The following is a 27980-nucleotide window of genomic DNA, read 5'->3' on the forward strand; positions in this document are numbered from 1 at the left end:
ACTTCAAATAGTGTCTGTTCAGGCTGATAGCATTCTGTAGAAAGTAATGTTTTCTTTTGTTTCAGCCTCATTGTTTTCGCTGCCAGAACTTCTCTTCACACCTATGCTGTCCTTTACCCTCCAGTTATTTTTGTTTTTTCCAGTCAGTCCAAACCATTGAACTGAAGCCGTTTTTCTTTTGTTATTACAACTACGGAAATTTACAAATCCCATCTAACAAGCTTCTGTGTCTTCTCAGGAAACATTGCTTCCTAATCTTGCCCTGTTTACACCAGCATTTTCATTTTGTCTCTCCCTTTCCTCTTGCCTTGATACCTCTCCCATCATTCTTCCACTCCCTTTCTACAGTTAATTTTTTTTTTTGCATGTTTTCCTATTTTCACACCTGTTGTGCTCTAAAATCCATTGCAGATTTGATTCTGTCCCTTACCTTTCTCCCTAGTAACGTTATCCAGCTACATACCAATTTGATGTCTTGTACATGTACCTTCTGTAACTGGGGGCCTGTCTACCTTGCTGCGTGTGTGTGGCTGTAACGCAGGTAGGCACAGGCAGCCTGGCTTCCTCTGCTTGGTGGTGGAAGCTGTAGCAGTGAAGACAGTACTGCAGAGCCTTCTGAGCAGGCTGGTCACCCATCAATGGACTTATCTCTGCTAACATGGTGGACTTTACACTGAAGCCCATGAGACTTTTTGCTAGCACTCATGTACTTTACTATGATATTAAAAACCCCTCACTTCCTATGTAGACAAATCTACGGCTGTAAGGTCTAGGAGTTGAGTGCCTTTCAGTCTGCATTTGCAAAAGTTGCGTGCATTCAAACAGATATATGTTTTAATAACTGTGAACACACACATCATTCATTTCATGTGTTGATCATTTGGGTGGACATGTCTGGACATCCTTCAGGCAGCAGGGATGTTCAAATAATTTTAAGGTCTATTCTACCTTTTTTTTTTGTCGATGTTTTTACTTGCAGAGACTACCTAGAGCAATGTCCATCTGCTCAGGATGTAATGACCATAGTAAACACATACTTGTCTGAAATGGAGAATCTGGACAACTCTTTACCTAGTTCTGTCGTCATTGGTCCCTTCCATGTCAGCGTAGAAGGTGTTAAGCAAAATTTGTCCAAAAAATACAAAGCACTTGCCACTTCCATGTTGGACTTACTGGCTAAAAATCTCCATTCACAGGTGGAGAATGTAAGTTACCTGGTTCCATAGATTGCCTCTCAGTGTCCTGTCTTGTCCTCCTGCTTTTGAAGTCAGTGTGTTTGTGGGATGGCCAAGAGACAACAACTGACGCTATGTTACTGAGAACATTCTAAATGTTGCATTGGAGTTATTAGTTAAAAAAAAAAAAAAGACAGGAAGGGAAATGTGCAGACTGTTAAATATATTATGTGCCTGAAAAAAATCTGTTGAGATGCAAGTCTTCAATACCCTACTGTCTTATAAAAATAGTACCTGTGGATTGAAAAGATCTGTCTAGTAGACAGCTGGCAAATCCTTCTCATTGCTCTGAAGATAACTGAAATATAAACAGTTGCATCTTTCAGAGGTTTGTCTAAATCTGTTATCATTATCATTTCAAACACATACCTGCTGTTCCTCTTCCTCTTTTTTTTTTTTTTTCCCCCAACCTCTTTTCATTCTACCTCAAATGAGATGGGTGGAGCAAGACTGTGGAAAGAAAAAGAATGGCACTGTGTACACATAACTTTAGACCACCTTCAGAGTGGGAAGTGGGTGGATCATGACACATTTTCCAATTTGACCATTAGTGATTAATGACTTGATTTTTAAAAGGTGTTGCTTACCTCAGTTTTGGTTGGCTCAAGTGGGGAGTTATGAGCTCAGTACCGTAACGACCTTTGCCATTGCTTATTTATGGAAAAGATCAGTCCTCAAACTGATGAAGCTTGGTAGCCCCATGCTGAAGCTGCAGACCTGTAGGGGTGCTCTTTTCTTTGCTGTGTCCTGTTGCAGATCTGTGATGCATACACAGCTGTCAGCTTGAAGATGCATGAGAAACCAAACTGTATTGAGGACCTGGCAGAGCTGCGGGAGTGGATGAAGGGAGTCCCTGAGCAGCTGGCTGTGCAGAAGGTAAGGCAAACTCCCCTCATGGGCGGGGTACACCCATGGGAGTAGGGAGAAAACTTATCAGCACAATGTATGGGGTCTCAGAAGCATAATTCCACTTTTTATTTTTGTGATTATGTCAATGTATGCAATACCATAAGGTTCCTAGTTATCAGATTTATATTTTTAAATATATAATATATAACATGTATATATATAAATGTAAATAGCTACATCAACAAACCTAAAATAGCAGTTAAAAATGTTGCCCCCTGCAGGGGCATTGGAACTAGATGATCTTTGAGGTCCCTTCCAACCCAAGCCATTCTGTGATTCTATGAAGGGCTTATACATGTATATGCTTTCTGCTACCTTCATGATGCGTTCTGCATTTGTTTTTCGAAAATCTGTCTTTTAAAAACGTAATGGTGTTTTCAAGAAAATGTATCTCCTACCAAATGTTTGTTTTGCTGTTAACTAATTTCTTCTAGTAGGACATCTTGGTGCTGAGTTACCTCAAAGCAATTTGTGATGGTAGTCTCCTCCCAGTTGAACACATGAGGAACAAAGGCACCAAGCTATAAACTGACTTGTCCATGCTAAATGAGAAACCTGGAGTATAACCCAAGACACCCAGTTTCTGTTCAGCCCATTATTTTTTCATTCATATAGAACAGAGGGTGATATGATGATTTGATCATAAGCAGAACGAGGGCTTGGAAATCCATTCTCACTGCTTACACAGCAGAGAAGCAGCCTTACATCACTAACATTAAGCTCATGTGACTAAGGCTATTCAAAGGTGCCTCATGAAAATCAGGTATAAACGAGAGAGTTGGAATCAGTCTGGTCTGAAGGTACCTATTTTTTGTCTCTTTCTCTCACCACGTGCAGGAACTGATTCATGAAGTCATGGAAGATTACAAGGTCCTGGAGGAATTCCTTTACAATCTCACTGAAGAAGACTTCAGTCAAAAGTGAGCACAAATCATTCCTCCCACTGTTAAAGTGGGACACTTGGCAGCAATTACCATTCTCAGTGCTTCAGGGTCTATGTGTCTATCAAGAGCTCCAGCAGAACTTTTAAGTGCCTCTCAGCTATATGATCACTGAATTCTTAAAATGAAGCTTATAGAGAAGCATGGATTCATGCTGCCTTCAGGCCTGGGGCAAGGCAAACTAGTAGCTGTTAACCTATTTAACATATTAAGCCTCTTTTCTCTTTTGTTTATTTTTGTTTGTTTGTTTGTTTTTGGAGGCCTTTGCAAGATCTCAAAGGACATGGTTTAGTGTGTGTCTGAAACTGAATGGACACTTCCAAGGTCTTGGTAGAAACACTCCCAGTACTTGCTGAGGAATAAGAAGGAATATAAATCTGTATCATTGTTACTGTATTTCTTCTCTGTGCAGTCTCCTCTTAATTTTTGTCTTGACTATGTTATTTAGATTGGGACTTGACTATGCCCCAGTAGCCGAGTCAGCTCACACACACCGTTACAGAGCTTCTAAGGTCAGCTCAGCCCTGCAAACTGCTCTCATATGATATGGACATGGTCCATTATGTCTACAACTTTAGTGAGTCTTTACAGCATGCTTCTGAAACTAGAATGATGGGGTGGACAATGGGGGAAAAAATAAAGAAATAAACCCACAGAAACTGCACAGGAAAGCAGCTCAGCTCTAGGACAGCTTAGCACAGATGTAGCTGTGTGCCCACTGGCACGTGCAGAACTAGCAGATCACTGCATTCCCAAGTGCTTGGAAGGGGTATGACCTTGAACATAATGCTGCAAAGCTTTTATTTGTCATTGTACACAAACTAACAAGTCCAAATGGAATAACAGTAGGCAATGGCTGAGCAAGAAGCGTCTTAAAATGAGCGGCCACATTGTGCAGCCTTTCTTGTATCTGCATCCCAGTCCCCAGGGCACTCTGCATTTTATCTGGGTTATCCTAGTCACTGATTTCCTTACTTAACAGGAGACTGGCTTTTTCAGGAGCCCTAAAAATCCACAAATCAAGACTGTCACCCCATTTTTTCAAGTTCCTTGTGAATACAGTCAGAGAAAGACATTCCCACTGGATGCCTACTGTTATTTTGCCATGTCCTAGCTTTTCAGCAACGTATTTGATTTGTTCCTTTTAAAAAGGCCCTCCACCTCTCCTGAGACCGCTCCAATTCAATAGTCTACTCACAAGGACTGCATACCAACAAGAAAAGCTGGAAAAAAATGCTTTGTTGAAACCACATGTGTTTCTGTTGTTGTAAAGCCTCCTTGTTTGGTGGGAGTTGGGGAGTTGATTTTCTCATTCTTTTAAGCATTCAAAACATATGCTCAAAAAGTCTCTCTTTCCCTCTTTATATCATGTGAGTACAGGTGGACTGCAAGTTACTGGCCCCTGAAAATAACTATGCAAACTGAGTCCATTCGTCTCCAGCACATAAAGGATGAAGACAAATTTCGCAAAATCCAGGTCATGAATCACAGCAGCTTTCAAGAGAAACTGGAGGAGATGCAGGTATTAAGCCTCTGACAATAAACTGCCCAGAGAAGAGGGCCTGGAAGGTCTTATGGTCATCCAGGGAAACTTTTAGATGTTAGTTTAGTGTTTTTAGGTTAATATATTGTTGGACCAAAAATTATCCAGTATTTCCTGCAGTACTCTGCAGGAAACACTGACTTTTCATCAGGAGGATGTTCAGCAAGTTACAATATTCTGATTCTTGGTGCTCAGGCACCACATGCTCCTCCTCTCTTGCTTACTCAATTCTCTGCAGAGCATCTTGATGTGCTGCCGTCAAGGGGGGATATACAGCATTCAGTCAGGGAACTCACTTTGTGTGGAAGTGTGAACTAATATCAGAGTTTTGGAAAAATCTTACCTTTGAGTATAATAAAGAACACACCAGGAAGCTGAGATTCCCAGAGGCAGCCCTCAGGTTCTGAGCCATACCTCATGACTGTCTTTTTTAATTCCAGCTGACTGTAGGTGGATTTTCCATTCAGGTGGACATTTCCCAAGCTCACAGTTTGGCTAACGAAGCAAGGCTGGTCAGGAAGGAGTTGAAGGAGCTTCAGAATTTGGCAGCTGTCTACAACAACAGGGAAAGAATATTTGGGATGAAAGTTACTAATGTAAGTGTCAGATCCTTATACCTACAGGATGCTAACTATTGTTGGGCCTTCGAGGTGGTAGGTAGAGCAAATAATGAGTCACGGTTCCTCAGGGAGGAATCCTTCATGCTATTTTTTTCTGACACTGACTAGGGAGGCTCCATAGGCCTGTAGAGTGACCATGCTGTTCCATCACTCCACTATGCTGGAGCTTGTCCCAGATGAATGCTCATGGGCCTGATACTACCCCTTCTGTGAGAGACTCTGGGTGTCCATGCACAGATTCGAGTGATTTTAATGAGGAAGAATTAGATAGGGAAGGTCTTGATGCAGCAGTTAACATGCATCAATTTCTGTCAGGGTGTTACTGCAGTTGTGTAGATGTGAATGACAATGTGCAAAGCAGTGTGTAGTCCACTGGATGGGCTCAGATGGTAGCATGTTCTCTCTCCTAAGGCAACAGTTTATATAGCTGCAAAGACTCATTTTGCTTGTAGCTGTTCACATGTCAGCAAATCATTGTCACCCACGTCCAACCTGGTCTGGCTGCAGAGTAGGAGCAGAGTTTACATGATCCTTTTCTACCCCTCAGTCTGTGGTTACTTCTCCTTCACTGTACAGACCCAAATTTCAGTATGTTCAATATGATGTGCAGCATGTACTTTTTCTGAGTGTGTATAGACTGCCTATCAAAATGTCATCATTCACAACAGAGCATTTGTAAAGGCAAGGGGAGAGAGTGTTTTCATGCCATACATGTGCTGCAGGCACTCCTCCACTGGATATGTTTTTGGCTGAATGCAATCCCTCAGAGTCTATGTTGTGGCCTTAGTACAAAAGAGTCTCATACATACTCGAAAGTACAATTTTCTCATTGCTTACTTGAGATTCAAAAAAGATCTGTGCCCTTTATAGCCTTTCGGCATGCTTATTTTTTTCTCTCTTTCCAAAGTACAGTAAGCTATCCGGGATGGTTAAGGAGTTCCAGCCATACTGTGATCTCTGGACTACAGTGTCAGACTGGATACGCTGGCATGAGAGCTGGATGAATGATCCTCTCATTGAAATTGAGGCTGAACAGCTAGAAAAGAATGTCAATGACTCTTTTAAGACAATGCAGAGATGCGTGAAGCAGTTCAAGGACTCACCAGGTAGCTACACAGTCTGGGGAAAGGATGTTGGTGCATATTGGCATACTGATGTGAGGGATATCACAGAATGCTCAGAACAGGGAATATGAGGATGTCATATGGATGTGTTATGTATATTAGAGCCAGCTGAGAAACTGCTAGCAAAGTTGTTTTCCAGGAAAAAAAAAAAAAAAAAAAAAAAAAAAAGTGGAAATATGATGATTCACATCAAGATACGTTTGCTGCTTGAAGTACTAGTTTGGCATGAAAACAACCAGGCTGCAAATTCCTAGGACAGCACTGAGATAAAAGCTGTCCTCTTACTTTGAAGTTTATTCTACTTCATACAAATTATTAAATATTATTCAGATTACTCACAGAGAACTACTATATAGCCTAGTGTCAAGTGACCGGAGGTGTATAGATTTAAACCCTTACTCTGGTCAGGCAGCAAAGGAATTTAAATACAAGTGCTGTTCCCTTGGCCAATCTTGCTTTCTTCATTGGCCAACTAATTCAGTGGAAAGCCAGAAAAGATCTCATTAAAAAAAATTGCAAAGTCTGGAAATTACCTGTGCAATGTAATAACTGTTTTTCTTTCTGCCTAAACGTGTATGAATTTTCGGTGATGCATCCAGCCCTTGCAATTCATGTGAAGGTCTTTTTTTTAATCATGGCTCCTAGTAAAACTGGAATTAAGCCTTCAGTCATAGCTTAACTTCCCATTTCGTGTTTCTCTGAGACACATTGGTCATTTAGAGATAATTCTAAAATTTCATACCAGATGGCATAGATTGAAATATATTTTGCAGTGGGAGATTTTTGATTCATCCTTTTTAACTCAAACTCTCTCTTAAACAATGCCATGAATCAGCCCCAATGGAGGAGGTGATGAGTGGATGCATGAGTAACTATGAATCATTATGGTAAACAGAAATACTAAGAATACCTGCTCGTATTCATTGCAATATTCCCTAGCACCTGGTATAATGTGTGTTTTGGCCTTGAGTCTCCTTGCCTTTGCATACCACCCAGCAGGGAATGTGAGGTGCTCACATTGTTGCTGTGACTCTGCAGTGCAGCCACTCAGCCTGCAATCAAAAAGAGGCACGTGCTGTAGTCGTGTCTCAGAAAGGAAATCTCATGGTGAGCTCTAGGCTAAGGCATACTTCTTCTTAGCATGGACTTGCCTGTAACAGATTTGAGGCTAATAGGCAGGTCCACTTCTGGGAGCAGGCTTGTATCCTTGCTTAGTAGCAGCGTTGAGAGAGCCTTTGTGTCCTCATTATTTCAAGCCTGCATTTTCCATTGCTCTCTCTCCTGCTTCTTACCCCTATACTCTGTATCTATAAGCACACTAGATTTCAGACAACAACTTTTAGGAAGTTACTTAAGACAACTTCATCATGTGCTATTGTTGATGTTTTTCTGTTTCTCTCCCTGAAAGCATGCCAGGGCCTAGCAATGGAATTCCGAGACAAGATTGAAGAATTCAGATTATATATCCCCTTAATTCAAGGGCTTCACAATCCTGGTATGAGAAACCGGCACTGGGAGATGCTGTCAGAAGCTATTAACATCGATATCAAGCTAGAACCTGATCTGACACTTTGTCGCTGCTTGGAAATGAAGCTGCTGGACCATATCGAGAGCATTACCAAAGTAGCTGAGATAGCTGGCAAGGAATATGCCATTGAGAATGTAAGGAGGAGAGAGTGACTTGTTTCTTTGATTGTCTTCAGAGATATCTGTTGGATTTCTGCTGAGCTGTTGAGCAGGCAGTCATCGCCTTGGGTAGTATTCACGTTCTCCCAGAGCATTATGCACATTCTGCATCACAAATGAGAAGTCTGCTGCCCTTAGAGATGGGAGCAGTGACCACCCAATTGAATTCACTCACTAAAATAAGTTATTTTTGCCTTGCATGGAATCTACGGTTGCAGCATAACAGCATTGTCTGATGGTTATACTAGTCTACTGGTTGGTTCCCACACCTCAGAGTGTGATTAGTAAGTGTTTAAATTGAAATAATTTGTTTGTCTGCATTCTCCCAGTCAAAAGTCACGTTGGGAAAATTAGCTGTTTCTGGAAATCAAGGTAATAAATCCTTTATCACAGTAAATGTGTGCTAGGAAGGACTTGGTGGCTCAGGAGATTCATAGGCTGGATAGTCTTTCAGCTTCAATTCATCCATTCTGATGTGACCTAAGATGGTCTTGATTGAAAGTCATTACTGTCTGGCAGCTTTTGTTCTCTGAAATCTCAGATGAGTTCCAAGTGGAGAGCAACCCCTTTCACAAAGCTATCATTACTGTAATCATTAACTAGAACTCTACTGGCATCCTCTGTGCATCCAGTATATGTCTGAAAGGGAAACTACCCTTTCCCCCTTAAGGTGTTCCTTTCAGGACAGTGTTGAGGTGTTGAGTCCATGGGCAATGCAGAGGAAACATGCTGTTGCTCAGTGTGTGATGCATTAAATAAATTTTTCAATGGAATCTGAGAGCAAACGTCTGCCTGCTAGAGAGAGGCATTAAGAGAGATGTGGAAGGTGGGATAACCGCTGCACAGTTTGTATTTGAAAATTAAATTACTCATCCCTCTGTTCCAGGTACTCGACAAGATGGAGAATGAATGGAGCTCTGTTTCATTTACTGTGTCACTTTACAAAGACACAGGCACTTTTATCCTGAAAAACACTGATGAGGCTTCTCAGCTCCTAGATGATCATATTGTCATGATTCAGAGCATGTCCTTCTCACCATACAAGAAAGCTTTTGAGGATAGAATGAACACATGGGAAAACAAGCTGAAGATGACACAGGTATTAGTTTCCCCACACACACATGGAGCAGGCAGGCATCTGGTCTGTGCTTTAATATGGACTCTATGAGTGGACAACTGCCAAGAGGATAGTCTCTCTGGAGGAAGAGGGTCTGTTAAAGCCCTCTGACTCTAGTAAAGGAGTTAATCTCACCGCCTTACTCTGCAAAGAAAAGTGATGTAATTTCAGGCCTTTGCTACCTTTGACAACACCTTTTAGCATTGTTATACTGGCATCTCTAACAACGTTACACTTAATGGACCTTACAGATTCTTTACAGGCACTCTGGTAATCATGTCAAACTGAAGGCTGAGTCTCATTCATGTCTTGGTGTAGGAAAACACATGGGAGACTGCTGTTCAGAACAGGATCTGGCAGACTGTGCCAGCACTTCCACATCAGACCTGAGCCTGAATGCTCAACACCCAGCTAGATGCCACCTGCAGAACAGCATTTTGCTGCAGGAGAAAAATTCCTGTACAAGTATCTTATTGGAGAACTCTCTGTAAATGCCATGTAAATGTACAGCAGCATTGTTATCTGTTATTCATCATTGCCTTATTCTGTTTATTGGTGCTTACCATCTGGGTGTGCTGGAGCCATAGGTTTCTAGAGTGCTGGTCATGTCTCATAAGGATGCAGAAATGCTACTCTAAGCCCTAAAGCCGAAAGTGATATGGGGAAATTCAGCTATTTACTGTGTCATTTTGACTGAGATATTTTATGCATTCTTACTTCTCCTTTTGATTGCATTCATTCCTGTCACTAAAGACCCATGAAGCCTCTTCTGGGAACTGGCTTATTGGGTTAGCTGATGAGGTATGGCAAACACAGTTGTCTGCATTGCAAAAAAAAAAAAAAAAAAAAAAAAAAAAAACACACAAAAAAAACAGTCTTGCTAGGTTGAGAGAATGCCTGTGCACAGTGAATGATAGGAGACAGCTGTAACCAAAGCTGCTTTCCTCTGGCAGTCTGAAAGGCAGTCAAACAGTTGCACTGCTTTGCAGTGTTGGGCAGGTTCTCTATACCTTCCAGTCTCCCATGGCTGAAAATGTAAGAAGAGGTGGTACTTCCAGCCTAATTCTTGCTCTTAAAACTGCCTCATAAACAGGATTTCCTCTCTGATGTGTATCTTAAATGTCTAGTTTTTCATTCATTCTCTTAATTCAGAGTGTTACGTGAAAATCTATTCATAGATTATTCTGTAGGCAAGGTTGGGGCTGGTTTATGTGAGACAGGAGAGAGGAAATGGCAGAATTGCAGAATATGGGGAATTTTATTTGTCATTCTTCTCCCCACATAAAGCGCTTGTCACAAAATAAAATACCATCTCACTTTACAGAAGCGGTATCTTCTGTAAAATACAGAAACTAGCCACAGAAATTTGACCTAGCACTACAAAGTCCCTTTGAGCTTTAGTATTGGCTTATACATATATCTAAGCTGCCTCCATTAAACTAGTCAGTGTTGATTCTGATGCCTACTGACAACAGTCAGTAGAGGGGATGTTTTCATTATTCCATTGCTGATTTTTTGGGAAGGAACTTCCAGCTCCTGGCTCTGCAAGCAGATTTTAAAATTGTGGAAGCTCTAAGTGCAGCATCACTTCTTTTTTTGTTCTGTTTATTTACATATTTAACCCATTCTTGTGCACAGTTTTGATTGCTTTAGTCAAACAGGTTCACAGAGTGGTGTCATGTACTCTTTTCCCTTCCCACTAGGATGTCCTAGAGGAATGGCTGAAATGCCAGTGCTCTTGGCTCTACTTGGAGCCCATCTTTAGGTCAGAAGACATCAAAAGACAGCTCCCAGCAGAAAGTGAGCGCTACCAGGCCATGGATACAGAATGGAGGATCATCATGAAGAATGCTAATGAAAATCCTGAGGTGTGTACCTTGACGAAAACTAATGCAAGTATCCCAGATTCCCCAGACCTGTACTCATGTGAAGGTTGCATATGAGTCTTTGCTTTTGTAGTGGTCTGGGCATGAACAGCAGTGTATAAACTGTGAGACCTTGCCCCAGGTGGTGTGCCATGTTTCTTCTCTTGGAACATGGCCTTTTCTTCTGATGTTGAGGTCCACAGTTCTGTGATGCTTTGTACCAGTCTGTCCACCCCCTCTGAGTTCTCCCTGGCATGCAGAGTCCCTTCCTCCAACAACTCTTGTAACCAGCTTAAATCCTAACCATAAGATATCTCCTTTGATTCCTCCTGAGGTTTGACTCTGTAAAATTATTTAGAGATGTTGCTTGGCTCTTCTGTTGCTCATGTCTGCTTTCCGTGTCCTGGTAAAAGTGTTCTGCGCTCATCTTTTTTTCCTCCAGTTACCACTTGCCAGGACTACTACATCACCACTCATCTTCCATATTATCATCAAGGCTTTTGACACGGTCTCCCATGACATCCCCATAGGCAAGCTCAGGAAGTGTGGGGATAGATGAGTGGGCGGTGAGGTGGATTGAGAACTGGCTGGATGGCAGAGCTCAGAGGGTTGCGCTCAGCAGCACAGGGTCTAATTGGAGGCCTGTAGCTAGCGGTGTCCCCCAGGGGTCAGTGCTGGGTCCAGTCTCATTTAACTTATTCCTGAACAACCGGGATGAGGGAACAGAGTGCACTCTCCACAGATTTGCTGATGACACAAAGCTGGGAGGAGTGGCTGATACCCCTGAGAGCTGTGATGCCATTCAGAGGGACCCGGACAGGCTGAAGCACTGGGCAGTGCAGAACCTCGTAAAGTTCAACAAAGTCAAGTGCAGGGTCCCGCACCTAGGGTGGAATAACCCTGTGCACCAGCACAGGCTGGGGGCTGACCTGCTGGAAAACAGCTCTGCAGAGTAGGACCTGGGAGTCCTGGTGGACAGCAGGCTGACCAGGAGCCAGCAACATGACCCTGTGGCCAAGAAGGCCATCGGGATCCTGGCGTGCCTTAGGAAGTGTGGCCAGCAGGTTGAGGGAAGTGATCCTGCCCCTCTGCTCAGCCCTGGTGAGGCCCCACATGGAGTGTTTTGTCCGGGTCTGGGCTCCCCAGGACAAGAGGGACACGGAGCTGCTGGAGCAAGGCCAGCAGAGGGCTACGAAGATGCTGAGAGAGGGCTGGGGCATCTCTCCTATGAAAGGCTGAGAGAGCTGGCCCTGTTTAGCTTGGAGAAGACAGAGAGGGGTCTTATAAATGTGTGCAAATACCTGAAGGGAGGGTGTCAAGAGGATGGGGCCAGATGCTTTTCAGTGGTGCCCAGTGACAAGACGAGGCAACGGGCACAAACTGAGAACTCTTCTTTACTGTGAGGGTGATAGAGTGCTGGAGCAGGTTGCCCAGAGAGGCTGTGGGGTTTCCGTCTCTGGAGATACTCAAAACCCGCCTGGATGTGATCCTGTGCAACGTGCCATAGGTGACCCTGCATTTCAGGGGGGTTGGACTAGATGATCATCTCCAGAGGTGCCTTCCTACCTCAGCCATTCTGTGATTACAGTTATCTCCATTGCCTTATCTCCCACATGCTCACAGTACTGATGCTTCCTATGTTCTGTGCTCTTTTTATAGGTGATGTCTTTGTGCCCTGATCCTGCACTACTAGAAAACCTGCAAAAATGTAACCAAATACTAGAACTTGTACAGAAAAGGCTGAGTGAATACCTGGAGACCAAGAGAGGTGCTTTTCCCAGGTAACCTCAAATTTCAGTGGGCTGTATCACCCGTCCTGGTTCAGAAATTATGAAAGGAGAGGCTCATTCTAGTTAACTCTGCCAAGAAAGAGCACAGCAAAATAAGTGTATGCTTATGATACTGTCAGAAGACTGCAAACAACAGTAAAGCCTGTACCTTTCAATGCTGCCATCTGATGGGGAGAAAACAGGCAGACACAAATGTTGTAAGGGCTGTCCAGTAGCATCTTGCACATCTGTGCATTTTGGTCATCATTTGTCTAGAAAGGACTAAGTGGAGTAAAATGAAAACCTCCATGTAACTCTCTTACCTCTGAAGGAATATTACTTTTCTTTGAAAGCTCATTTTCATGAGAGTAACTAACTTCTGCAGATGAAGAAAGCTGTCTCTGTGGAGAGATAAATGGCCGTACCATGGCTGCTACTCTCCTGCACAAACACAGAGATCAATGAGCAGTCACAAACATGGGGCTTGTTCCTCATCTTTTGAGGACTCAGTCCCTGATGCCACAGTAAAGAGAGCCTCCCTTCACCCCTCACTCTTTGTTTCCAGATTCTACTTCCTTTCAGATGATGAGCTGCTGGAAATACTGTCTCAGACAAAGGACCCCACTGCTGTACAACCTCACCTCCGCAAATGCTTTGAGAACATTGCACAGGTAGGCAAAGCAAGCACCTTAGAAGTTTGGCCCACCTTTGGGAAGCTGATATCATGGGAATTTAGAGGTATTCTGAGATCTGGAGGAGAGTTCATGCTCTGCTCTGTGGAAATGGAAAACCTGTAACTGTATGTAGGCATTGCAAGATGCAGGCTCAGACACCAGGAAAACACAATAACTTGATTCTTAGAGACAGTTTCTCTTTTCCATGTTGGATAAAAGTGTTGAGTTGATTCTGCCCTTTTCTAAACAACGTTAAGAAAGGAGGTAGGGTATAAAAGACTCCCAGTCTGCAAAGCAGAATAAAAGGCTTCCAGCATGTCCATGGAAGCAGAGCAGTGTTCCACAGTTAACTGGCTACCCTGGAGTGGGATTCAAGCAACCTTACTTTAAACATTTCAGAGCCAGGCATGTGCCTATGAACTGGATACCCTCAATTTTCTTTTTGACCTTCTGTTTCCTTTAGTGAGGGGAAAAATAGGCGTCTGCAAAGGGCAGCTTACTAGAAGTCTCAGATAACCATCTTAGGAGGAGAGGACACTCCCTCTGGAGATGCCTGTCTGTCCCACCACGGAGGCTAAGAGAAATGCAATCATCAAAAGGTTTGGGCTGGAAGGGACTTTTAAAGATTGTCAAGTCCAGCCCCACTGCCATGGGTAACGACATTAGATCAGGTTGTCCAATAGCCCAATTGATAAATAGCTCAGACTTAGCTGTCTGCTTCCAGACAGCTGGTTAGGGTGGAATCACATACTTGCTAACAGCATCAGGAAGGAGTAAACAAGCCTGAACTGAACTAAGTTTCTTCTTTCATCCTGACTTAGGAGCTGGGGTTAACCCTGCTATTTTCCTCTTTATTATTTCTAATTGACTTCAAACTCCATGGCTAGACACAACTCATACCACCACCAATATTCAGACATGAAAACCAATCTCCTAGTCATTAACTTGGGAAAATAGAAAGGAAATTGAACTGGAAACCTGGTGCAAAGCCATTGGAATAAATAAGGGAACTTCCAATGATTTGCTGGGGCACTGGAGAAGCTGTTAAAATTTTACTCTTAAAACCAGGCACTCTGACCTCAAGGGAAATGATCCGAATCTACAGAATTGAACAGGAATCAAGGGTTTGAATCCCAGACTGGCACTGAAAAATGTTTGTCCCACATATAATTTGATTTGCTTCACTCAGGTTAAACCTGTGATGTGAATCACTTATCATACAATCATCCTCCACCTTTTTGAAGAGGTCATTTTGCACATCTATGACATGTTTTATTATTATTATTATTACTATTGACAACCAAATTTATAGCAAGCATGGCAGGAAGGCAGGGGCAGAAAGGAAACTTGCCATTCATGTCTCCTGTTGTGCTTCCTTCATTAGCTGCAGTTCCAGGAGGACCTACAGATCACACACATGTACTCTGCTGAAGGAGAAGAGGTGAAGCTGTTTGCTCCCATCTATCCCACCGAAAATGTGGAGGACTGGCTTCTGGAAGTGGAGAAATCCATGAAGGCCAGTATACGGGACCACATCGAAAGATCAGTTGGTGTTTATCCAGAGGTAAGAGTTCTATCAGAGACTGGCGAGTCTCTGGTGTCTTGGTTCCAGGCTTGCCATAGAGATCACCAATGATGGAGCTGATGAATCTGTGATATTCTGCTAGTTTTAAAATACAGCCTTTAATCCATTTCTGTGTGGGTCAAGTGCAGAAGGCACAGTTCAGCATACGGTTAATGGTACAGAGAATGCAAATCACTGATTCAACAACCATGGAATACTTCCCAATGTCATAGAACAGCTCTATATGAATCCATTTCTGTTTGTCTCTCCAGGAAGCTTCTTTCTTATAAGGATCTACCCTCTTATATCTTCTCCTTCAGCTCTCATGTCGCACACACTATGCTAGGGGCCATCAAAGGCAACAGTCAATGTACACAGGGGATGCATCTTGCTTCTGGTTTCTGTGTAAAAGCTATACTGGTAGAAAATCTAAATTTTGTTTGGCTTTAGGGAGATACAAACAAACAAAAATACACTCAGATAGTGCTCAAAAAAGCACTCAGATATTTCCATTATGGTTTTCTACTCAGTCCAAAAATTTTAAACTAGAGAAGTTAGAACAGGCCAGAGGAGGGAAAACATGTTTTTGGCTCACACAGATGTCTGCTCTTTACCTGCTGCTGGCCACTTGCAACTGGTTACTAATCTACAAGTGTCAAGACAAAGAACGGGGTACCAAGTGTCCAGGGAGTTCATGCCTGGAGAAGATTCCCTCACAGCAACTAGCAGGAAAAAAAAAAAAAAAAAGAAAGTCTCTTAAACAAGTTCAGTTCTTATTTGTTAATGATGTCTCAGAGCAGGGAAACTTAGAAATTAAAAAATCATTCTTACCACTATTTTTCATTTGTTTTTAAGATGTCACGTACTACGTGGGTCTTGCAATGGCCTGGCCAAGTGACCATTGCTGGCTGTCAGATTTTCTGGACAAAGGAAGTGTCTGAAGCTCTGGAAGCTGGAGATTTGTCCAGCAGGCTTTTCCCACAGCTGACTACTCAGGTAGGAAAATGAACGTAAAGGGAAGATTTTGCCAGAAGGGGATTTGTCAATCATCAGATGGCTTATAAATACAGGCAGGACAATAGAAGTCATCTGATGTCCTATACCACCAGAGTTTCCAATTATTGTGTTTTTGTTGTCATAACCGAAACCACCACACATATGTTACCTGAAATTTGCTCCCAAAACCTGGTCAGTTCCATACATGTCGCAACAGCGTACTTTTTGCAGATGCAATCCTTCATAGCACAGCTCAGAAATCAGTATTTAGCTCTCATCATTTTAATCATTAGGATATTTGTCATCATAAACCTCAAATAATGTACAGGATTGATAATATCTGTAGGTGAAGACAGAAACAGGGTGAAACATAACATATCCGGAGTCACCCAATAAGTTAAAAGGGAGGGGCGGGGGTGCAGGAAGAGCAGGACTGAAGTGATGATTCCACTACAGTGATGGACAATAGAAATCAAAATGTAATTACATCTGTCTTACCTATTCCATGCATCTAATCAGGCCTAAGACCTGGGAGAAATGGGCTTCTGGGCTTCTCGGTGCCTGCAACTTTTCATGTGAGTATGGTAAGAGTGTAGACAAAAGTCTACCATACCCTGGGGTGCATCAGGCACAGCATTGCTAGCCAGTTGAGGGAAGTGACTGTCCTGCTTGACTCAGCACTTGTGTGGCTTGAGCACTGTGTGTGGTTTTGGGTGTCAGGTTATAAGAAGGTCATAGAACTATTAGAGAGTGTCCAAACTCAGGATATTCTATGATTCTACAAAAAAACAGCTCTGAGACAGCCCTGAGCAGTATTTGCTTGCTGAGCAGCCATTCCTGTCTCTGACAAGAAAGAGGCAGAAGTTACCTGGACACAGCTTGTGATCTGGACTTAATGGGCCATAAGGTTGATTGCATTGTGTTAGTACAGCCTGGCTCTTTTGGATATGGAGTGCTCCAGAGTGCTTTCCTTTCCTTATCCAGCTGGGTGATTTGGTTGCTGTGGTCCGTGGAAAGCTGTCTAAGATGCAGCGAGCAGTGTTGTCAGCTCTCATTGTGATTGAGGTCCATGCCAAGGATGTTGCAGCAAAGCTGATTGAGGAGAATGTGACAAGCGTGAATGATTTCGAGTGGATCTCCCAGCTCAGGTAGAGAGCTTAGCTGTGGAACCTCACCTGGCCTCCCTGGCCAGTCTTTGTTTTCCTTACCCATCAGCCGTGTCCATGACAAATGGAAATGAGTTTGCACAATCTGTAAACGCTATTCTTGAGGCACCTCCAACATCCCATGAGGATGTCAGTTCTAAGGCATCTGAGACAGGTTTGGTGACATCCACTTTGGCGATATAGACTATGCCATACCATGGTATCTTAAATGCCTCACTGAAAACGGCATGCTCCGGCCCAGGTAGGAGTACAGTGCTTGATATAACACCTAATTTCAGGTCCCATGAGAACTCCTGGGCATCCCATTGTGTTACCTTATCCTTTCTTTTCACTAGAAGCAAATCCCATGGCATGCAGGTCTCCAAATTTGTAGTCTGCAGTCCTATGAGCTCATGTATTGTCTGCCAGAAAGTTTTTGTCTTTCTGATGTCATGTTCACTCATCATCAGATACTACTGGACGAGGGGGGACCTGTACATCAGAGCAGTCAATGCTGAATTTATGTATGGTTATGAGTATCTGGGGAACAGTGGCCGTCTGGTTATCACACCCCTCACTGACAGGTAAGGATTTTTTATTTTTTTTCTGTGTAGCAAACGTACCTTTTTTTTTTTTTTTTCCTGGATGAACAAGCCTCATCAGGGGTTAAATCAAGAATCTGACCATGCCAGGCTTATTTCTTTATGTATGTAAATAGAAACCATTTGTACAGTGAAGGCTTACTTGAGATGAGGGTGTAGAAACATCCTTTCATGAGTCCTGCTGCGCTCCTAGTGATCAGCGCTCACCCTGATTTTCTTACTTTCTCCTGATTCTCAGTGTAGTGCTCTGACTCATGTAAAATGCCTTCCTGATAGCTAAGGAGCTTTTCTGCAAACCACTGTATGAGGTATCTAATACTCTGGAATATGCAGCGGTAATAATAGTTACACCCTTTCTTAACTGTCCTTTTTCTAGAGAGTGAATTTACAGCAGTGGCAGAAGGATTTATCCACGCAGGCCCTTATGAATACTAATGAAGGCCGCATAGCTAACTCCTTTGCAAAGTGCTGCATATATAAGCAGTTCTGCAGAATAATAAATAGTGGATTTCTGCTTGTCTCTAGATGGATAGATCATGTCTCCTTTACTGAAACCAGCAGTAGGAATGCTTCTCATTAGCTGGTCTCATATTTGTTGTAGGTGTTACCTGACACTTACAGGAGCTCTGCATCTGAAATTTGGAGGAGCACCTGCAGGACCGGCAGGAACAGGCAAAACAGAAACAACAAAAGACCTGGGGAAAGCATTAGCAATCCAAACCGTAGTGTTCAACTGCTCTGACCAGCTTGACTTTATGGCAATGGGAAAGTTTTTCAAGGGACTAGCCAGGTACAGTGAAATACTGTGTGTCATTATCAAGGAGCAAGTAGGATACGGGGATGCTGGCCACTAGGAATAGGTGGGTATTTTTTATAACAGCCCAGAAGAACAAGCAAAGCCCTACTTAGAGAGTCGCAGTGTTCCAGAATTAGCAAAGTTATAAAGCTTCTGCCAAAATAGTAAGACAGATGAGCCAATTAAAAAAAAAAAAAAAAAAAAAAAGGAGGGGGGGGAGATAAAAAGAGATCCTGTTCATTTAAGGCAAAATTAAAATGCCTTGCACCATCCACTGTTTGACACTTGTAAAAACGTTTCCAGCTCTGACTTTTGTTTTAATATTGTGCACGTTGGACTGAGATGCAGCCCACAAGCTGCTTAATCTTAAGAAGGAGAGTCTGCAGAGTGTATCCAAAATTGAGTAGCCAAGAGAGACTGTTTTAAGCTTTGAGGAATCCTCTCAGAGATACTTCCCTCTTCTCTACATATCAAACAGAGCTGGTCCAATTAGTCTGTTGCATGCTGGTGAATCTGAATTAGTTATTCCAACAGATACTGATACTCCTTTCTCAGATGTTTTCTTTGTAAGTAATTTCACTTTCTTAAACCGTGCCTTGTGGGAAGATCACCTTTCTCATATACATGCTTCCAGCTTTATACATAATTTTCCAGGCTTTACAAAATGCATTTGACCTGGGATACATAGCCAGGGTGATGAGCTATGGCCCCTTCCACTGTACCACTATACTGTGATTGTATCTGCTACACTTACATTTCAGGTACAAAATAGGACTTCACTATTACATTTCTTTCAAGCCCAAATCTGTACCATGCAGAATTTGTGCCAGGCTGTAGGGTCAGACATTGCCATGGTCTTTCAAGTACCATGCACCTTTTAGCTCATCACATGATCTGGGATGCATAGTCAGGGTGAGGGGCTATGTCCCCTTCTACTATATCAGTATACTGTGAGTGTGGAAGGGTGGGTTTGTTTCTTGTTCCTCATTATGTGAATTTAAAATTTCTAGACCTAGACAAACTGGCAGCTATGAGTTTGCTCCTGTTTGATGTTCCTGACTTCCCTCATTTTTCTTTCCTTGCCCAGCTCTGGTGCGTGGGCTTGCTTTGATGAGTTCAACCGCATTGATATTGAGGTGCTGTCTGTGGTGGCTCAGCAGATCACAACTATTCAGAAAGCCCAACAGCAGAGGGTAAGTAACACGGGGGGTGCAAAGGCAGATAAAAAATCATCTCCACTTGAACTAGTCTAGGTAAGTCCTTGTCTTTGCACGCATCTTCACAGAGGACCAGATTCACTGCCCAAGTGCAGCTCAGACATACTTGAGCTCAGAGAGGTGTGAGTAATGCCCTAGCTGTGGTGCATCGTATCAGGTTATTACATATTCGGCATCCTGGCTGGGTTTTGTAACTTCACCTTAGTCTGTGCTACCACAGTTGCCCACGTTCTGTCTCAGCTTGAGCTACAGTGCCAGCAGACTTCTGTGTGGGAGACACTCTTTGAAAAAGACCCAATGAGCTGATACAAATTGAAGCTGTGATATAAGGCAGCCACTGTTTTATTGTGAGTTGCTCGGTACCACATATATCTAAATGTGTTATTCAAGCTTTAGTGGATTCACAAAACTCAATGTGTGCAGAAAAATGCATTCTCATGTACACGCAGTAGCAATGCAAAGTAAATTGCTGGCTTTACATGGAGACTCAGCTCAGCCAGTCTGACAGCCAGCCTCTGCTTTGCTCCCCTGGAGACTCAGAGAGGTTAAGACCTGAATCTCCTCGACTTTGGCTTGGAATTAGAAACCTGCTGTCTGTGAATTCTTCTGCATTGCTTTATCACCCATCTGAAATTACTGCCTACATGGATCTAAAAAGGATTTAGGTTTCTCTTTGCCCTTCCTGCCACAAATTAATTCAGGTCCAAACTCTCCTGCAGAAAGAATGAAAAGATGTTTGCCTGTTTACAACTGGAGGAACAGAAATCTGTTCAAGAGCCAAAAAAAATAAAAAATAGCATCATATCAGTAAATCTTCAATGAGCCCAGTTTCTTAAGCAGGAAAAAATACTGCTGGTAATACAGTATTCCTGTAGTGGGACTAGATTTGAATCTATTCTGCAGTGTCTGTGGCTGCACACTACAGTTGTGTACAGCTGTGTGTGTCTGTGCTTCATAATTTAACTACTGAAAGCCACCGTTTTCCTTGTGGAAGACCCTACTACTTTTCTGCAAATCAGTCTTTGAGAATGATCATGTTTTTCATTTTCTAGGTAGATTGTTTCATGTTTGAAGGTATGGAGATCCCACTGGTCCCATCCTGTGCAGTCTTCATCACAATGAACCCAGGGTATGCTGGACGCACTGAATTACCTGATAACCTCAAGGTAAGGAGAGCAGACTGCACAGACAGAAAGAAGAGGGGCAATACAGGTGCTGAATGCTACCCAGTCCACCAGTGTGTTCATGGCAAGGATTAGGAAATAATGTTTTTTGGAAGGTTTCTAGGATCACATTCAGTTTGGAATCACATCCATAAGCAAATGGCAGTCCTTATATTTCAGTCTGCAGGGATGCTGTCCTGGGTGTCAAGCACACTCATGCTACGTCCTCTACACAGTCTGTGACAGAAACTCAGCCTTTTCAGCTTGCTAGGGGAAAAAAAAAAAAAAAAAAAAAAAAAAAAAGAGGTTTTATCTTGTGTTGGAACTGTACATTTCAGGCTCTCTTCCGCCCAGTGGCTATGATGGTCCCGGATTACTCCATGATTGCTGAGATCTCTCTATATTCATTTGGGTTTAATGAAGCCAAAGTCCTTGCAAAGAAGATCACTACAACATTCAAACTATTGTCAGAGCAGCTCAGTAACCAGGTAGATGCCTTAATATCTGTGAATATGTTTTTATGAATATGTGGTGCTTTCTCAGTCTAGGCACAAAGTACCTCGATAGTTCTCTTGGTGCTTTGTGATAGTGTATCACAAAAAGTTCAATAATCAGTCTTCATCCACCTTCCACCTTTTAAACTCTTGGTTCCCATTCTGTGGCTGGAATTGTATTCACCTTATAGTCCTAGCTAGGATTACAGTGGCAGAACAGTTGTGCCAAGCAGCCCTGCCTACTTCTCCCTCCACTTAAGGTTTTTTTTCGTCATCCAGTTGTTCTTATCTTCCAGTCTGTACAGCTGAGGACTAATTAGTTGTTTGAAGGATCCAGATAGACTTGAAAGAAAGATTGGTTGTTCTGAAGGCATAATTCTTCTTTTCTTACCTGCTAACTGACTACATGCATAGGTTTTCCCTTTAGGGGATGCTCACGTATCTGATGACACTGTTTCCTCTGTGCCTTTTCCAGGACCACTATGACTTTGGGATGAGAGCTGTAAAGACTGTCATCTCAACAGCCGGCAACCTGAAAAGAGAGAATCCTACCATGGATGAGGTAGGTGTGCTTGTACTTCACACTGTCAGAGACTTACGCGGCTTTTTCTGCAGCCATGGAAGAGAGGAAGGATCTTTTGAAGTTACAAATTCTTAAATCTTTGCAGGATCTGATCTGCCTGCGGGCTATCAGGGATGCCAACATACCCAAATTTCTGCAGGATGACCTCAAGCTCTTCAGTGGCATCGTCTCAGATTTATTTCCCAAGATCAAAGAACAGCCTGTTGATTATGGCATCCTGGAAGAAGCCATTCGCAAAGCCTGCATCAAAAAGAATCTGAAGGATGTTGACGGTGAGGGGAAAGGCTTCCCACAAGTGCTCTCTCTATGTCTGTGCTTTTAGTCCAGTACTGTGCCCTAGGAAAGAGATGGATAGTCCCAGGCTCAGTCTACCTCATCTTCCTCTACAGGTTTTGTGACTAAGTGCATCCAGCTTTATGAAACCACTGTGGTTCGTCATGGCCTTATGTTAGTGGGGCCCACAGGCTCTGGGAAGACAAAGGTATGGTTGAGACACTGCACTGGCCCCAGCAAACTGTTGCCTATCGAGCGATGCAGAGGATTTACCTTCACAGAAGACTCACGTCAGCATTTCTAGCTTCTCTCAGATAGAACCCATGGGACAGAGGTGTTTTTGTGGTACCTTTTAATATTGAGTTGTAGCCATGGGGAAGTATATGAGCAGCTTGCTCTTTAAAGTTGGGAGGCTAAGGTGAGGCTTATTGGCACTGCTGCAGATTTCTACAGCTGAGACATACTTTGAGCTTAAACATCTGCAGTCAGCATCGTGTGACATCTCAAGATACTTCAGGCCTTCTGCAGGAGATCTAGCTTCCTCCCTCTGCGTCTGGAAACCTTCATTTCTGTGCATACTCCTAGGCATCTCCTTGCTATAACATTATCCTTCACTACATCTCCTTTCTCACTGCCCTTGAAATGCAGTTGCTGTGAGAGCACGTGCCCTTGTTGTTATGGAGCCATAGCAATTAATTCTCTTGCTTTCCTGCTTTTGCAGAGTTATGAAGTCCTGGCAGCTGCAATGACATCACTGCAAGGTCAGCCTGCAGCCAGTGGTGGGAATTATGAAGCAGTCAGCTACTTTGTACTGAATCCCAAATCCATCACCATGGGCCAGCTTTATGGAGAGTTCAACTTGTTAACACATGAGTGGTAAAGTACAAAACTTCCTTCAAGTCTGGAAACTCTTATCTTCTGTTCTTGAGAGTCTTCTCTTCAAGGTTGAGAACTCTTTAGGATAGTGGCATAAAATCAAAAGCAGTCAAATTCTAACCCTCACTAAGCTACAACAGCCAGTCATGACAACTGAAGCTGACATCTTTTGTTGTGCACTTGGCCTGGCTGCCAACACATGCCCAGACAGTACAGAAGCTCAACTGGCAGTATTAATGTAACATTGGCATAACAAGGAATAATTCAATTGCTCTGAAGCAAAATCCTCTGCTGTAAGACAAGGCAGCTTAAAAACTTACCTTGCTTCTGGAGAAAAGTGACCTGTGTGTGGCATGCTTGGATTGTCCTGTATAAGTATTCTGGGGATAATTTTCATGCATAAAGAGGCATTTCATTCCCAATGTCAAGGCTCCTGTTTGTCTGGTTTGGAAGCAACAACCAAGAGCCCAGTTGCATTCCTGATAGCCAGGTCCTACTGGTTGAGTTTCCACTTGTGACCTGAGGTGTGAGAACCAGGGTGAATCTCCTTATGGTCCTGTCACCCATTGCTTGCTTAGGGACAAATAATAGAGTGTGTTCCATAAAAACAGAGAAACTAAACTAGTAAGAAACCAAGTGCCTCTAGGAAAAGTGCAAGTAAGTAAACACTACTGATGATGAGAACAGAGCTTCCAAGCCTGGGCTCTGGTGTATCTTTACTGAAGGACGTTTTATAGGATATTCCAATTAAGCTCGATAGTTTGTTTATGATGTGACTCTACCCAAGGGCAGTGTACAGGCATATCAACATGACAAAAAAAATATGGCAGCCACATAAAATGCATTTATAGACATAAACCCATCTGTTTTAATCATCTGAGTTTCATAACAGAATGTTTTCCTTTGATCTAAGTAAAATACCCTGGACTTCACTATCACTGTATAAATAAAAAATAATTCTTTAACAATGGGAGTGGAGTTTAGGACCTTAGCAGAAATTGCACTCCAGCTTCCATGTATGGACTAAGTTCTACCTGTCAACAGACAGCTTCCTTTGTGTCTGCTCTCTGGTTCATTAGCTCCAGCACCACCTGGGTTCAGATACAGCTGAAGATGGGGAACTTGAGTTATAAAGAGGGTAGAGTCAGGCTCCTTAGCGTGGATTCATCCTCCTAATCTATAGTTACCCAACTGAAAAACCATTAGCAGAGTAGCTGTCCTGAGCCTTCCTTTAACATTTGGTGGTAAAAAAAAAAGAGGCACCAGTAGAGAGCAGGTAAATTGCCTATGACATGTACTTGATACTTGTGAGGCCTCTTCACTATTCACTGATGACAGAGATGTTAAAAGGAAACTTGACATTTTATAGTTAGATGACATGAAGTCCAGCTCCTGATAGCCAAAGGTAGTCATAGTGCCACTCAGACTGGGCTGTGAGTCTCAGTACAAGAAAGACTGAGGTGGACCTTTATAAAGCTCGTCAGCAGGTGAGGAACATGAACTAAAGTAAGATTCTGGCTCTGTTGCTTTTTGTGGTGGAAGCTTTGCCATGAATTTCAACAAAAATAGACTGGTCCAAGCCCTGCTTTCCTCCCATCTTTCAGGACAGATGGGATCCTTTCCACACTCATTCGGCGGGGAGCCATGGCTACTGATGCTCGTAGGAAGTGGTACATGTTTGACGGGCCAGTTGATGCTCTGTGGATTGAGAACATGAACACAGTACTGGATGACAATAAGAAGTTGTGTCTCAGTTCAGGGGAAATAATCAAGATGACAGAGGTAACTCATTTCTCTCCCTTTTGCTGCCTGTTGTCTGTCTTACTTGCCTTTTACTTTCCACTTGATGCACATGATGGACTTGTTCAGAAACTGGTGTCTCAGTAGTATCCCTGTGCTGGCCAGACCTCTGCAGTGCTGCACACATTGCTCAAAGGGGGATCCTGCAACAAGAGAGACTGCAGCTTCACCAAGGTATACCGAGAGATCCTTGCTTTCTCCTTTTTTTTTTTGGAATTTCCAGAGCATGACCATGATGTTTGAAGTCCAGGATTTGGCTGTTGCTTCCCCTGCCACAGTCTCCCGCTGTGGCATGGTTTATCTGGAACCCAGCATCTTGGGGCTGGAGCCCTTCACTGAGTGCTGGCTGCAAAAAATGCCAGCTGTCATGCAGCCCTTCTCACAGCAGTTGGCATCCCTCTTCAAGAGATTCCTCAAGGTAAGCTGCCATGCTGTTCTAGCCCTTCTATGGATGTTTTATTTTTAAACTATCTTCTGGATAAAATCATCTTTGGTGCAGCTCTGTTTCTTACAGTGCAGTTACTCCGGGGAGAAAGTTATGAGAACAAGCTTTGATATTTCTACTCTGCTCCTGAGCCACTGGTTTAATGAATAACCCAGAGCTGCGAAAGAAAAGTCCTGAAAGGAGCAAACCACTTAGAGCAGTGATGGCGAAGATGTGTGTCACTGTTGCATAGACTCAAAAGACAGACCCAAAGGCTTCTTGCACTTCAGACTGAACCAAGTAGTTTGACATAATTTTCTGCAGTCGAAACAGTGGTATTTGAGACACAGGGAGAAATGGCAGCATTCTCAGTGGTACCCTCCCTGCTAAATGTAGCCTGCAGGGAGGCAAGGAGAAACCAGAACCCTAGAAGGTAGGAGAAGCCAAATGCATTGGGTGGTAACACTGAACCGTTCCTGCCTCTTCTTACAGGAAGCCATTGGCTTTGTCCGGAGATTTGTGAAGGAGGTAATTGCCTCAACAGATGGTAACCTCACAAGAAGCCTCCTCACACTATTGGAATGTTTGTTTCAGCCTGTAATTCCTGGTGAGGTAAGGTTTTGCTGCTATTGCATGTGTGCACCTGTAGCTCTTAAAGGCAGTAAGTCATGCAGTACTAATCACTGGAATACAAGGGGTTGGTGAACAAAGGTTACCCTATAGCACATCTACATGGCAGAAGGCAATACCGCATCTTGCAGAGTACAGGTAAGCTTGAAAGGATTATGCTTTACCCATTGAAAAAGCAGAAGATAAGCTCCAGGCCTATCAGGCTGGAGAAAAGAGGTTCACATTTATTTACAGCAGAGGGATTTGGAGAGTGAGTGGAAAGCAGAGATCAGAGCTATGCAGCAAAACACTTCAGATTGCAGGTTCTTTGAGAAATAATGTTGAAGAAGGCTGGAAAGCTTTCAAATTAAAAACAAAAAACTAAATTCTTCTCCCAACTCGTGTTGAGAGACCTTAGTTCAGCAAACAGAGAGTCTTAAGTACACTAATGAAATAGCACATTGTAATCCCCAGAATACTTTAAAAAGGCCTGTAAAATTGGCTAGAAAAAGCTACAAGTATTCTGAGTAGAAATACAAGCACATTAAAAAGTGCCTGATATTTGTTCACATTAACCCTGCTTGAGAATTTTACTTCTGCTCTCCTGTGTTTCCCAGGGAATTAGGAGGATTCCCCAGGAGAAAGCAGCTCGTATCAGAGAGCTGATTGAACCCTGGTTTATATTTGCCTTGATCTGGAGCGTAGGTGCCACTGGGGATTCGCAAGGCCGTGTGGCCTTCAGCATGTGGCTGAAGGAGAAGATGGCAAAAGAAAAGGTGAGTAAAAGGAAAGCAGATACTTTCTCATTATAGAGGAAGTGGTAATGAAGAACGGGAGTGAGAGCTTCTTGAATAGCTGGAAAATGTGCATGGGATCTGGTATACAAGATCTTCTTCAAAAATTCAAAGGACCCTTGAGCTCTAGGAGAGACAGCTGACCTCCCCGGCCTGGGCAGCATCCCGTTACTAAATTCTTGCAGTAATGCAGATCCTCATGTGAATTCAGATGAGTGGCAGCTATGTTCACCATAGTTTTATTCCCACAGATCCAGTTACTTTTCCCAGAAGAAGGACTGGTTTATGACTATAAACTGAATGACGCTGGACTTAACAATGCTGAAGATGATCTGGATGAGGATGTCATTAGGGAGGTAAAATATTTCACTTCCAACTCTAAGCTGGGAAATTTGAGGGAGGAACCTGGAAATAACACAGTGCTGCAGGATTTGACAGAATCTTCTCATCAAGGGCAAATAAAAAAGCCTATACGAACCCAGTGATAATGTTTCAAGTGAAATCAAGCCTTTCATTAAAGGAAGAAGACAGCTTCTTGCCCTGAGGGTTGCAAAGCATAGCTTTCAAACCTTAACCAAGTACTGGTCAAAACAGACCTTTGTGCTTCTGCCAATGCTTAGGAAAGTGAGAGGGCTCTACAAGTGTGGCTGCCGCAGGGAAAAGCTCAGATGGAAAGTCTGTCTGCATTGTAAAGCAGTGCACAACAACAGAAGAGCTGGGCACAGCAGTCTGGAGGAGGAGCAGGGCAGAAAAATATGCCATCCTTTCCACAGCAGATAGCAGAGCAGCAGGGCATGCAAGGCCCAACTGACTGACAGTCACCAGCCCCTGGGCTGAAAGTAAAAAACAAGAGGGAAAATGCTCTGATCTCAGAAAGGGGAAGCAAAGCAGGGAGACCTACATGAGTGTAAAATACTTAGCAAAGTTACCAAGGCTGTCTCAGTGTCTGTGGGGAAGCCATGTGGGGTGCTCAGGAATATGTATTTTCTGTCACTGTTCTCTAGCATATCCCTGACAAAACCCCTGTTTCACATGTATGGCCTGTGAGACATTAGCCTGTGACTTGATTCTACTGGAAATCATCCATGTCCTGTAAAATACAAAACCTCTGTGCCTCTAAGTGCAACAGCACCAACTATGAAGACAGGATCCCAGCAAAGC

The 27980-nt window shown here is 43.1% G+C and overlaps 1 protein-coding gene across 1 annotated transcript in view; it reads left to right on the forward strand.

Moving 5' to 3' along the window:
• DNAH1 (dynein axonemal heavy chain 1) overlaps positions 1-27980 on the forward strand; it is a 76128-nt gene that overhangs the window by 17264 nt on the left and 30884 nt on the right. The window contains exons 14-41 of the mRNA XM_084531259.1: positions 980-1205; positions 1992-2111; positions 2982-3064; positions 4466-4607; positions 5069-5224; positions 6156-6354; positions 7781-8034; positions 8945-9157; positions 10879-11043; positions 12700-12821; positions 13375-13480; positions 14868-15047; positions 15903-16043; positions 17028-17191; positions 17659-17772; positions 18392-18580; positions 19674-19779; positions 20856-20969; positions 21305-21454; positions 21936-22022; positions 22129-22315; positions 22433-22524; positions 23038-23192; positions 24797-24974; positions 25216-25410; positions 25909-26028; positions 26643-26801; positions 27071-27175. Of these exons, the coding sequence (XP_084387385.1) occupies positions 980-1205; positions 1992-2111; positions 2982-3064; positions 4466-4607; positions 5069-5224; positions 6156-6354; positions 7781-8034; positions 8945-9157; positions 10879-11043; positions 12700-12821; positions 13375-13480; positions 14868-15047; positions 15903-16043; positions 17028-17191; positions 17659-17772; positions 18392-18580; positions 19674-19779; positions 20856-20969; positions 21305-21454; positions 21936-22022; positions 22129-22315; positions 22433-22524; positions 23038-23192; positions 24797-24974; positions 25216-25410; positions 25909-26028; positions 26643-26801; positions 27071-27175 (4222 nt within the window). The remainder of the gene's footprint in view (positions 1-979; positions 1206-1991; positions 2112-2981; positions 3065-4465; positions 4608-5068; positions 5225-6155; positions 6355-7780; positions 8035-8944; positions 9158-10878; positions 11044-12699; positions 12822-13374; positions 13481-14867; positions 15048-15902; positions 16044-17027; positions 17192-17658; positions 17773-18391; positions 18581-19673; positions 19780-20855; positions 20970-21304; positions 21455-21935; positions 22023-22128; positions 22316-22432; positions 22525-23037; positions 23193-24796; positions 24975-25215; positions 25411-25908; positions 26029-26642; positions 26802-27070; positions 27176-27980) is intronic.

The sequence above is a fragment of the Aythya ferina genome (assembly GCF_964211825.1).
Source record: "Aythya ferina genome assembly, chromosome: 10".
In the NCBI taxonomy this organism is placed as follows: Eukaryota; Metazoa; Chordata; class Aves; order Anseriformes; family Anatidae; genus Aythya; species Aythya ferina.